This window comes from Lactuca sativa, chromosome 7 (assembly GCF_002870075.4).
Source record: "Lactuca sativa cultivar Salinas chromosome 7, Lsat_Salinas_v11, whole genome shotgun sequence".
NCBI classification, from domain to species: domain Eukaryota; kingdom Viridiplantae; phylum Streptophyta; class Magnoliopsida; order Asterales; family Asteraceae; genus Lactuca; species Lactuca sativa.
The window spans coordinates 94,548,467-94,561,882 of record NC_056629.2 but is presented as its reverse complement, the minus strand read 5'-3'; the positions used below and the strand labels follow the sequence as shown (position 1 = coordinate 94,561,882).

Here is a 13,416-nt window from a genome sequence, read left to right as displayed (position 1 = left end):
AAATGAATTTGAAAGGAAATAAAGAGATTAAGTGGGTCATAATATATATTCTTTTTTTTTCAATTAACAACAATAAGAACAATTAATTAATCAAAAAATAAATACCAAAAGGGCATAATGGTCATTTCAGGTACTATAAGGGATGAAGCGTGCAAAATTAAATTAACGAGGGATGAAACATGTAAGCTTTAACCAAACAAGGGACGGTCCTAGTTAATTTTTAAAAATAGGAACTAAACATGTTTTCTGGCATGTGCAAGAGGGACGATTAGTGTAATTTACCCCATAGTTCAAATATTAGGCCTACATACCTGTTGTGAAGGGGTACGCATTGCTTGTCCGTTGGCTGAAATTGTATTAAGTTGTAACACCGAAAATTTTAAAAATTTATTTTTCACAATTTATAGAAACATTTCTCATTCATTTTCCATAAAACATCAGATTTTAAATCTCAATTCTCATTACACAAAAATCCCAAGATCAATGTAAATATATCAAAGTCCCCTGCGTGTGTACAGATCAAGCCGGCGCCTTCCCACGGTCATCGCTAGTACCTGAAACAACAACACTAACACTGTAAGCACGAAGCTTAGTGAGTTCCCCAAAATACCACACATAAAACACATATTAGCCACTCGAGGCCATAACTCTATGGGTCCGTACACCCAACTCTGTGAACCCTCAGGTTCTAACTCTGTGAACCTTCCGGTTCCAACTCTATAAACATGCACAGCATAAATCACATAGAAATAATGCAGTACAACACATAACATGCACATAACATACATACACTAACACATAACTCTGATTACCGACTCAAGGTAAAGTATAGTGAGAAGACTCACCTCGCGCGTCTCGGTATCTCACGATCCCTGGAAATCCCTCGTGCTCGATCCTCCGAGCTCTAATCCTCCTATGACATCACAAGACTCTAATTAACACTTTTATCTCTAAGGTTGACTATCCCTAAGAAGTCAACACAAGTCAATGGTCAACGGTCAACGGTCAACTTTGACCGGACTCGGCGAGTGCACACGGCAACTCGGCGAGTCTAGACGTTCTCACCACTCTCTAGGATTCCCTTTCTACACGTCGAGTACTCCCCCTGACTCGACGAGTTCCACCTGGAAGAATCGCGGGGCCACCCCGACTCAACTCGCCGAGTCTCAAGAACGACTCGGCGAGTCCCAGCTCGACTCAGACCACATGACAATCCTCTCCAACTCACCCTGACTCACTGGGTCAACTCCTGACTCGACTGGACCACTCACTGGCCGGTCCAAGGCAATCTTCAAGCTACTCGCCGAGTCTGCTCATCGGACTCGGCGAGTCCATTCCATGCAATCACTCAAACTTGCTTCTAAGGTCAGATCTACTCCAACAATTCATAGATCTGGCCCTCCTAGACTGATTCATCACGTAAAGTCCCAGTCTTGATGCATGAACAACCTCTATATGACTAATTATGAAGAATCTTCAACAAATCTCACTACACAAGGTCATGACCTCCATTGCTCTCTATAAAGCTCGAAGAATGAGGCTCTCTGGACCTCTATGGATCCAGATCCGAAGTCTCATCACTAGCATGGGACTATTTGGCCATCAAATCAACTCAACAAAACCACAAGAAACCCTAAAATCGATTATACTTCACAAAACAGGAGATGGGTCGAAATTATACCTTTAGATTGAAGGGACAAGCTTCAAATCCACCAAATAGCAGTCCCCTTTGCCTCCTCTTGCCTAGAGTCTCCTTCTTCTTTGCTAAACAACACACAAATGTCAAGAAATGCCTCCTTTCACTCTCAAATCGCTAAAACACGTTTAGGGTTTCTCTCTATGGACTGATGGATGCAAATGACGGCCATAAGGCCATTTAAATAGGTCCCAAACCCGAGAAATTAGGGTTTCATTAAACAGCGTGGACTCGCTGAGTCCATATCCTGGACTCGCCGAGTCCGAACGAATCCCACGTCCAGAATCGCGACCCTACTCGGCGAGTCTGAGCTCCAACTCGCCGAGTCCCTTCTCAAAACTCAAAATATTAAAGCAATAAAATACCTGGAGATCCGGGCTGTTACAATTCTCCCCCACTAGGATTAGACTTCGCCCTCGAAGTCTCGCTCTAAAATAGCTCCGGATGCTGAGCCCGCATCTCGCGCTCCGGCTCCCAGGTCATCTCTGATCCCTTCCGGTGTTGCCACTGAACCAACACCAAAGGTACCTCCTTGTTCCTCAGAACCTTGATCTTCCGATCTCTGATGGCTACTGGTCTCTCGGCATAATTCAGGCTCGCATCCACCTGAATATCCTCTAATGGAACTACTGCCGACTCATCGGCAATACATTTCCTCAATTGCGACACATGAAAAGTGTCGTGGATTTGCCCCAACTCTGCTGGCAATTCCAAACGATAGGCTACCCGGCCTACCCTCGCAATCACACGAAATGGCCCAATATACCGGGGCCCCAACTTGCCCCTCTTCCTGAATCGAATCACTCCTTTCCAAGGAGAGACCTTCAGGAGAACGAAGTCGCCGACCTGAAACTCAAGCTCGGACCGGCGTCTGTCTGCATAACTCTTCTGTCGACTCTGGGCGGTCAATAACCTCTGTCTGACCTGCTGAATCTGCTCTGTCGTCTGAAGCACGATCTCGGTACTGCCCATCACTCTTTGCCCGACCTCTCCCCAGCAAATGGGGGTCCGACACCTCCTACCATACAACAGCTCAAAGGGTGGCATACCAATGCTCGAATGATGGCTGTTGTTGTAGGAAAACTCTGCCAAGGGTAGATACGCATCCCAGCTACCCCCAAAATCTAACACACATGCTCGAAGCATGTCCTCAAGCGTCTGAATCGTCCGCTCACTCTGACCGTCTGTCTGGGGATGATATGCGGTACTAAAATGCAATCTAGTACCCAACTCCTCATGAAATTTCTTCCAGAATCTGGAAGTAAAGCGCACATCACGGTCTGAAACAATCGAGATCGGCACCCCATGCCGAGATACCACTTCTCTCACATATAACTCTGCCAACTTCTCTGCTGAAGAACTCTCACTGATGGCAAGGAAGTGAGCGCTCTTCGTCATCCTATCCACAATCACCCAAATTGCATCAACTCCCCTGGCAGTTCTCGGCAATTTGGTGATGAAATCCATAGTGATCTGTTCCCATTTCCATTCGGGAACCTCCAATGGCTGCAACTTGCCATGCGGTCTCTGGTGCTCGGCCTTAACCCTACGGCAGGTCAAGCACCTCTCAACGAACCATGCGACGTCCCTCTTCATACAGGGCCACCAATACTCTCTCCTCAAATCCAAATACATCTTCGTAGCCCCCGGATGGATCGAAAATTTCGACCGATGAGCCTCCTCCATCAAGGAAGTGCGCGTACCACCCACGAACGGTACCCAAATCCGACCCTGAAAAGTCATAAGCCCTCGCCCATCCGTAACGAATTCTGAAACCAAACCAACGACCCGTTCCCTCTTCTGCATCTCCGGCTGCACAGCCTCAGCCTGTGCCCCACGAATGGCATCCAATACCGGAGCTATCATAGTCAATCTCAAACATACATCTCGCAATGGAGTGCTCTCCGCCCTGCGGCTCAACGCATCGGCCACCACGTTGGCCTTGCCCGGGTGGTACAGGATCTCACAATCATAATCCTTGACCACATCTAACCACCTCCTCTGACGCATGTTTAGATTGGGCTGATCCATCAAGTACTTCAAGCTCTTATGGTCCGTGTATATCGTACATCGAACCCCATATAAGTAGTGGCGCCAAATCTTGAGGGCGAACACTACTGCCCCCAACTCTAAATCATGCGTGGGATATCTCGTCTCATGAGGCTTCAGCTGCCTCGATGCATATGCTATCACATGACCCCTCTGCATCAACACCACACCCAACCCCAAAATCGATGCATCACAATATACTACAAAATCCTCCATCCCTTCAGGGAGAGCTAATACCGGGGCTTCGCACAACCTCTGGCGAAGTGTCTCAAAGGAGGTCTGCTGCTCGGGACCCCATGAGAATGCAACACCCTTCCGGGTCAACCTGGTGAGCGGCACTGCGATCTTGGAGAAATCCTTGATGAATCTCCGATAATACCCTGCTAATCCAAGGAAGCTCCTGATCTCAGAGGGTGACTTTGGCACCTCCCAACCCATCACCGCCTCAACCTTGGCCGGATCGACCAGAATCCCTTCCTGGTTAACGAGATGTCCTAGGAACTGGACCTCCCGTAACCAGAAATCACACTTGGAGAACTTTGCATAAAGCTTCTCCGATCTCGGTACCCCAAGGACCTCCCTCAAATGTTCCTCATGCTGCTCCCTAGATCTCGAATACACCAGAATATCATCGATAAATACAATCACCGACCGATCCAACATCGGCCTACATACCCTGTTCATGAGATCCATGAACACTGCCGGGGCATTGGTGAGCCCAAAAGGCATCACCACAAACTCATAATGCCCATAACGTGTCCTGGAAGCTGTCTTCTGGACGTCCTCATCTCGCACCCTCACCTGATGATATCCCGACCTCAAATCGATCTTGGAAAACCAAGATGCTCCCTGCAACTGATCAAATAAATCGTCGATCCTCGGCAACGGGTAACGGTTCTTGACCGTCAGCTTGTTCAACTCCCGGTAATCAATACACATCCGGTGTGAACCATCCTTCTTCTTGACAAACAGAATAGGTGCTCCCCACGGCGAGCTGCTCGGCCGAATAAATCCCTTCCCCAGCAGCTCCTGAAGCTGCGAGGATAACTCTTGCATCTCTGGAGGTGCAAGACGATAAGGCACCTTAGCTATAGGCGCAGCCCCCGGAACCAAATCAATACCAAACTCTACTTGCCTCACAGGAGGTACTCCCGGCAGCTCCTCGGGAAAGACATCTGGAAACTCACATACCACCGGTACCTCCCCAACTGAACTCGGTCTCTCGGAAGTCGCTCGCGTATCCATCACATACGCCACAAAACCCTTACAGCCCTGCTGTAGACACTGTCTCGCCCTGGCGGCCGAACAAAAGGCTGATCCCGAACGTGTACCCTCACCGTACACCGAAAGAACTCCCCCACTAGGGTCTCGTATAGTCACCAGCTGACGCTCACAGTCGATAATCGCGCCGAATCGGCTCAACCAGTCCATGCCGACAATGACACAAACATCACCCATCGCAATAGGAATCAGATCAATCGGAAACTCAATCCCGAAGATCTCTAACACACATCCCCGAAAAACCTCTGCGGCACAAATCACTCTATCATCAGCTATGGAGACTCTCAGAGGCCGACTCAGTGCCTCACGACTAGCACAGATATGCTGGCTAAAGGCCAAAGATACAAAAGACCGACTCGCACCCGAGTCAAATAACACTAAAGCAGGTACGGAATTCACAAGAAAAGTACCTACACATAACATAATATAAGCATAACATCATATGACAAAATAAATACACGAAAGGAAACATACCAGCCACAACATCGGGCGCAGCGCGGGCCTCCTCCGCAGTCAACTGGAAAGCTCTCCCTCGAGCTCTCGGCGTCTCGGCCTTCACAGGCCGACTCTCTGTAACTCTGGTGGCGGCAGGAGCAGACCCCTGAGATGCTCCGCGCAACTGCGGACACTCGGCCTTCCGGTGTCCAGTCTGGTTGCAGTGAAAGCACACTGCAAACCCCTTGGGGCAGTCCTTGGCCATGTGCCCCTCCTTGCCACATTTGTAGCAAGACCCTGCTCGGCAGACTCCGTCATGACCCTTGCCGCACTTTCCGCAAGTGCGGCCCTTCTGGCTCCCTGGTCTGGGATCAGCAGGCTTGGCCCGCTTGGCGGCCGGCTGCGACAACGCCGGTCGCCGATCCCTCCCCTGAGACTCTGCCTCCTCCCTGGCCTGGGTCTCAAGCTCAATCTCCCTCTTCCGGGCATTTGCCTGAAGCTCGGCAAATGTCCGGTACGAGGAGTTCGCAGCGAACTCCCGAATATCCCTCCTCAAGATGCTCAAGTAGCGGCTCATACGTGCCTGCTCAGTGGACACGTGCTCAGGGCAGAACATCGCCCTCTCGTGGAACATCCTCGTGATCGCTGTAACAGACTCAGTACCCTGCTTGAGGGTCAGAAACTCCTGTGCTAAACGCTCCCTCTCCACCTGGGGAACATACTCATCTCGAAACATAGTGGTGAACCTCTCCCAGGTCACCGCAGAAAGCTCAGCAGGCGAATAATGCGCCGTCACAAACTTCCACCAGTCCTTCGCTCCCAAGCGAAGCTGGTTCAGCGCGAACCGCACCTTCAAATGCTCAGGAGACGAGCAAGTGAAGAAACACCCCTCAATATCAGATATCCACCTCATAGCTGCCACCGGATCCTGAGTACCATCAAACTCTGGTGGTTTTGTGTTGCTGAACTCACGGAACAGCAACGCATCCCCACCCTGCGGCCTCGCAGCAGCAATCGTTGCGGTAGCCGCTGCAGCAGCAGCCTCAGAAAGAGCGGCATAACGCTCATCAAACGTCTCAATCAATGTGGTCTTTATAGACCCAAACATCTCCGGTATCTCTGCCCTGATGGCCGCAGCCACCTCCTCCTGAATGATCCGGCGGATCTCCTCCTCACTGGTACCACTGCTCTCGGGCATCAAACGTGTCCTCACCATGATCTACCTCTGAAATACAACATACGATAAATTAGAATCCATACGAGTATGCTCACACTCGACAACTCTTTCCTCCTTGATTCTTGGCATTCCAAAGATTCTGACTTGGGCTGCACACCGCTCCGGTGCTTCCAGTAGTACGGGCCCAATACTACTGTCCGCACCGCACCAGAATACACTCCAAATCCTTCTCTTTGGATCCCAGGTCTCAAGTACTTTATCATGCATAGACTACACTCTAATAGATTTCTCATAAGTCCCTTGCTGCTACCTACTCACTCTCAAGCATCTCATAGCAGCTCACCTCTCTCTAGGCTAAGGCATCACACATCAGGCCACTCTAGTCCTAATAGCAATACCTAGCCTACTCTAGCATGCGGATACATCATATCAATATCAATATCACATAATATATAAAGGTATTTTGGGAAATCACCGTTCGGGCGCTGACTGATCGTACACACATCTCTTGCTCTGCGTTTTTTCGAAAATCTTTTACTCTTTTTGAAAATACATCTCAAATCCTCAGTTTGAGTTCAAATACGCCCGAAGGTGTACTCGAATCCCTCAAACCAAGGCTCTGATACCAACTTGTAACACCGAAAATTTTAAAAATTTATTTTTCACAATTTATAGAAACATTTCTCATTCATTTTCCATAAAACATCAGATTTTAAATCTCAATTCTCATTACACAAAAATCCCAAGATCAATGTAAATATATCAAAGTCCCCTGCGTGTGTACAGATCAAGCCGGCGCCTTCCCACGGTCATCGCTAGTACCTGAAACAACAACACTAACACTGTAAGCACGAAGCTTAGTGAGTTCCCCAAAATACCACACATAAAACACATATTAGCCACTCGAGGCCATAACTCTATGGGTCCGTACACCCAACTCTGTGAACCCTCAGGTTCTAACTCTGTGAACCTTCCGGTTCCAACTCTATAAACATGCACAGCATAAATCACATAGAAATAATGCAGTACAACACATAACATGCACATAACATACATACACTAACACATAACTCTGATTACCGACTCAAGGTAAAGTATAGTGAGAAGACTCACCTCGCGCGTCTCGGTATCTCACGATCCCTGGAAATCCCTCGTGCTCGATCCTCCGAGCTCTAATCCTCCTATGACATCACAAGACTCTAATTAACACTTTTATCTCTAAGGTTGACTATCCCTAAGAAGTCAACACAAGTCAATGGTCAACGGTCAACGGTCAACTTTGACCGGACTCGGCGAGTGCACACGGCAACTCGGCGAGTCTAGACGTTCTCACCACTCTCTAGGATTCCCTTTCTACACGTCGAGTACTCCCCCTGACTCGACGAGTTCCACCTGGAAGAATCGCGGGGCCACCCCGACTCAACTCGCCGAGTCTCAAGAACGACTCGGCGAGTCCCAGCTCGACTCAGACCACATGACAATCCTCTCCAACTCACCCTGACTCACTGGGTCAACTCCTGACTCGACTGGACCACTCACTGGCCGGTCCAAGGCAATCTTCAAGCTACTCGCCGAGTCTGCTCATCGGACTCGGCGAGTCCATTCCATGCAATCACTCAAACTTGCTTCTAAGGTCAGATCTACTCCAACAATTCATAGATCTGGCCCTCCTAGACTGATTCATCACGTAAAGTCCCAGTCTTGATGCATGAACAACCTCTATATGACTAATTATGAAGAATCTTCAACAAATCTCACTACACAAGGTCATGACCTCCATTGCTCTCTATAAAGCTCGAAGAATGAGGCTCTCTGGACCTCTATGGATCCAGATCCGAAGTCTCATCACTAGCATGGGACTATTTGGCCATCAAATCAACTCAACAAAACCACAAGAAACCCTAAAATCGATTATACTTCACAAAACAGGAGATGGGTCGAAATTATACCTTTAGATTGAAGGGACAAGCTTCAAATCCACCAAATAGCAGTCCCCTTTGCCTCCTCTTGCCTAGAGTCTCCTTCTTCTTTGCTAAACAACACACAAATGTCAAGAAATGCCTCCTTTCACTCTCAAATCGCTAAAACACGTTTAGGGTTTCTCTCTATGGACTGATGGATGCAAATGACGGCCATAAGGCCATTTAAATAGGTCCCAAACCCGAGAAATTAGGGTTTCATTAAACAGCGTGGACTCGCCGAGTCCATATCCTGGACTCGCCGAGTCCGAACGAATCCCGCGTCCAGAATCGCGACCCTACTCGGCGAGTCTGAGCTCCAACTCGCCGAGTCCCTTCTCAAAACTCAAAATATTAAAGCAATAAAATACCTGGAGATCCGGGCTGTTACAGAAGTCAGGACCTGACTATCAACTAATAGCTAATAAGCGATTATGACTTTTAGTTGGGACCAATCTAGTTTTTAGGTCAAGAGGAATTATGTTTAATAACCGAGTTTAATTTCAGTGGCTTCTATCTAAACGTAATAAGGATATGGAATTTGGTGCTTCATCACTCCGGACAAGTTATTTTTCAGACGGGAGAAACACTTCGTTGTATGATAGATATGTACAAGTGAGTTTTTTCTGGACACGCGGTTTATACCGAGATTATAAAGATTACAAGGTATGCACCTCCATCGGCAGTCCTAGAGTGGGGGGCAATTGCCCCACAACAAAAAAAAAATTAATTAAAAAGTAAGTTTTTTTTTAAAAAAAAATATTATATTTTAACCCTTCAAAATTATATGTTTTGACTTTTCAAAAATATTTACCCCCATAAAACGTTATAAAAAGAAAATATTTGCTCCTTTAGAAAATGAAAATTTCCTTCTTTAGAAAATGAAAATTTCCTTCTTTAGAAAATGAAAATTTCTTGGTCCGCCCCTATGCACCTCCTATCACACTTAGGAAATCCATATCATTTATGTAGTCTCTCTCTCTCTATCTCTTCCTCTCTCTCTCCAGTTTAGTTTTGCATTTGTTGGATTTATATAAAAAATAGATGTCACTGTTTTCGTAAATACAATAATTAGCATTATAATTCATTTATAAAGTTTAGTTTAGTGCTATTAAACGTATTTTTCCCCTTATGTATCTTGTTTCCATTTTAGTTTGTTCAACTTGTAGAAATAAGTCGTTCTCCATCTTTTATATAGTTAAAGTTTTTTATTATAATAAAAAATAGTACCAATCTCTTATCAACGTATTTGATAAGGAATATGACTTATTAAGGTAATTAACTTTTCGGTATGTTCACATCTGGGTAACTATCTTTTTTTTGTACATATTTAGGTAACAAACTTGTTGGAAATGTTCACATATGACCATTATAACCTGCTATAGCAGGTTAAATCCTAGATGTGAACGCTTTCAACAAGTTTGTTACTAGACGTATAAAAAAAAATTATCTAAATATGAACAAAACGAAAAGTAAAAATTAAATTACACGAATGGTCCCTGTGGTTTGGGGGAATTTGTGTTTTTGGTCGCTAACTTATTTTTTTTAACTTAGATGGTCCCTACTGTTTATTTTTGTTGCGCGTTTGGTCTCTGTCTTACCTAAAAAGACTATTGTGCCCTTATTAATTTATTTTTTCATTAATTTTTTTATTTATGTATTTATTTTTTACATATTTAAAAAAATTAATAGACCACACATATTTGTATCTCCTCGGATGATCTCTACTGTTTATTTTTAATTAATTTATTTTTTTAACTCGGATGATTCCTACTGTTTATTTTTGTTACGCGTTTGGTCTCTGTCTTACATAAAAATACTATTTTTCCTTTATTAATTTTTTAAATTAATTTTCTTATTTATGTATTTATTTTTTATAAGTACATAAACAAGAAAATTAATTAAAAAAAAAATTAATAAGGACACAATAGTCTTTTTACGTAAAACAGAGACCAAGTTCGTAACAAAATTAAACACTAGATATAAATAAACAGTAGAGATCATCCGAGTTAAAAAATTTAATTAATTAAAAAATAAACAGTAAGGATCATCCTAGGAGATATAAATATGTATGGTCTATTAATTTTTTTAAATATGTAAAAAATAAACACAAAAATAAGAAAATTAATTAAAAAATAAATTAATAAGGACACACTAGTCTTTTTAGTTAATCCAGGGACCAAACGCGTAACAAAAATAAACATTAGGGACCATCAAAGTTAAAAGAACAAGTTAGGGACCAAAAACACAAATTCCCCCAAATCACAAGAACCATTCGTGTAATTTAATTTTTTACTTTTCGTTTTGTTCATATTTGGGTAACTATTTTTTTTTTACACATCTAGGTAATAAACTTGTTGAAAGCGTTCACATCTAAGATTTAACCCTGCTATAACAGGTCATAATGATCATATGTAAACACTTACAACAAGTTTGTTACCTACATTAATACAAAAAAAAAATAGTTACCCATATATAAACACACCGAAAAGTTAATTACCTTAATAAGTCATATTCCCTATTTGATAAGAGAAGCATAAATATTTACGGTTATTGGCATATGGAATTAACAGAATAGTGAAATTTATTTCAAAATATAAAACAAATGCGACAGTGACTCAAGATTATGTGCAGAAAAATAAACTGACGAAAATCAAACAATTCATTGATTGGTAATTTTCATATCTTTCCTTTTATTATGGTAAGACAATGAAACAATCAAATGTCAGGTTAGAGGAAATAATTGTAGCAAGGATTTTAAGTTTAGATGATTTCACTATATAATCATCAAATCCCATAGTATGCCCCCGTTAAGAAAGAAATAAACAATTGCCACATAAACTACTAAAAGCAAAATCAATCAAACATATCAAAAACAACGAAACCCCTTCTTCTTCCTTCACCTCACCCCTGTTTCTTAAAAACATTAAAAATGTAAAACTTTGGGTTTTTGTAAAAGGATTAAATGGACTAAAAAACAAATCAAATAGAGAGAGTCAATGTCAGATCTGATTTCAAAGTGGCTCTTTTTTTAGATTTGATTGCTAGGTAAACATTGGTGAGAATGTTGAATACTATGTAAATAATAGTTAAAAATACAACAATGTTGGAGTAGCAATAACTATAACCAAAGTGCAGCCTCCCACTAAATTGCTTCAGCCATTTTGATTTCTTAATTCCTAGTAACTTTTAGCACATGATGAAGATCATCTGTTGAACACTCACATACACAAATATTTGTAAGATCACTTGTTAATAACAAATACACAAGTTATATTCTTCAAAACTAAACTTGCAAGAAATTAGTTAGTTAGCTTTCTTTCAAGATCACGTCACCATAAAAATCAAACAATCATGAAGCTACATAATACCAGTTTCAGAACTATTGAAATCTAGAAGATGCAAAAAAATGTTAGTTTTTTTTTTTTACAAATCTTTATTTTCATGTCCGTTGAAATAGTAAGTATACAATTTTGTTTCAAGATATGCTAAAATAAAATAAATATAATAAATAGTTAGTTTATATAAATCTTTGTTTCCAGATCTACTAAAATGTAAACAAAATACAAGTAAAAGTTAATTATCAAAAATATTACTTTTGATAACATAATTTCAGAATATAAACTCTCTTTTAGGAATCATCGTTCGTCAAAACCCTAAAAAAAATCTTATAATCGAAAAGGTAGAAGCAAAATGAGAACAGCAAACCTTATAATCGAAAAGGTAGAAGCAAAATGTTACTTTTGATAACATAATTTCAGAATATAAACTCTCTTTTAGGAATCATCGTTCGTCAAAACCCTAAAAAAAATCTTTCAGGTAAACAAATACCAGAACAGAAGCATAAATAGAAAAAAATCAAGAAATAATAGCAAGCGGTGGGTTTGGATACCTTTTACCCGGATTGGAAGCTTCATGGTCGTGGTCGTTGCTGGATAAAAAAAGGCACAAGAAAGAGGTCGGATGGCGTTTCAGATTAGCAAATAAGAAGGTGTAAGCAGGTGGATATCGTGGTGGCAGTAATGGTTGTACAGAAGGTGGTGCGATGGATGGCGGCCGACATTAGGGTTAGGGATGAGAGAGGAGGAGCAAACTTTTCTATTTCAAAATCAATAAATGGAAAAGAATGGTGGGAGAAGCCTAGAAGGTACATCTACGACTTTTTTCTTTATTTTGAATTGCCCGCACAATCATCTGTTCCCCTTCTTTCATTAATTTTTGTAAAGCATGGTCTATTTGTACCTCTTAGTCTTAAATCTAAGACTTTCATTCATTCACCGCTTATACATTTATCTCTTGTGTTACGAGAAAATTCAGAAAATGACTAAAAACAATAGGTGGTTTTAAGAAAATAATCAAGGAAAAACAAATTTCAGAAAATGACCAAAGGATTCATTAGAGCACCCTCTGCGGATCTATTAAGCCTTCTGTGGATTTGCTACACCTCTGCGGAATGTAGTTTTTTTTTAATTTTTTTAATTTTTGACCAAAGGATCCGCAGAGCGCCCTCTGCGGATCTATTAAGCCCTCTGCGGATTTGTTATACCTCTGCGGAATGTAGTTTTTTTTAATTTTTTTTCATTTTTTTTGCGTTAATTTTAGTTTATTAATATTATTATTTATTTTTTTTAAATACACTAATACATTATGTTATTATTATGTAAAAAAATTGACAAAAAAAAGTTTTTTTGTCTCGTTTTTTTGTATTAATTTTAGTTTATTTATATTAATTTTTCTTTTAAATACACTAATACAAACAAAATACATATAAATAACGTAATACAAACCGGTGCATATAAATAACCTAATTAAAATTATAC

General features: G+C 42.1%; 1 protein-coding gene across 3 annotated transcripts; it reads right to left on the bottom strand.

Moving 5' to 3' along the window:
- Window positions 1-362: 362 nt before the first annotated feature.
- Window positions 363-12,877, bottom strand: LOC111903632 (uncharacterized). Of its 3 annotated transcripts, XM_052765210.1 has the most exons (6): window positions 12,489-12,877; window positions 12,305-12,397; window positions 8,588-11,806; window positions 7,752-7,819; window positions 5,501-6,686; window positions 363-554 (listed from the first exon to the last, which is right to left on the bottom strand). In XM_052765210.1, exons 5-6 carry the CDS (start codon window positions 6,675-6,677, stop codon window positions 520-522), a joined length of 1,212 nt encoding a protein of 403 aa, XP_052621170.1. In that variant the 5' UTR covers window positions 6,678-6,686; window positions 7,752-7,819; window positions 8,588-11,806; window positions 12,305-12,397; window positions 12,489-12,877; the 3' UTR covers window positions 363-519. The 3 variants fall into 3 exon arrangements, 2 of the variants coding, with proteins under 2 accessions (XP_052621170.1, XP_052621169.1); XM_052765209.1 differs by lacking the exon at window positions 12,305-12,397 and having other exon boundaries at window positions 12,489-12,875; XR_006185088.2 differs by lacking the exons at window positions 363-554; window positions 5,501-6,686; window positions 12,305-12,397 and adding an exon at window positions 7,311-7,460 and having other exon boundaries at window positions 12,489-12,868.
- Between the last annotated feature and the right edge of the window lie 539 nt (window positions 12,878-13,416).

Coding starts and splice junctions, on each gene's coding strand:
- LOC111903632 (XM_052765210.1), bottom strand. CDS start 6,677: ATGGTGAGGACACGTTTGATGCCCGAGAGCAGTGGTACCAGTGAGGAG. Junction 555..5,500: donor TGCGCCCGATGTTGTGGCTG/GTATGTTTCCTT, acceptor TTGTTGTTTCAG/GTACTAGCGATGACCGTGGG.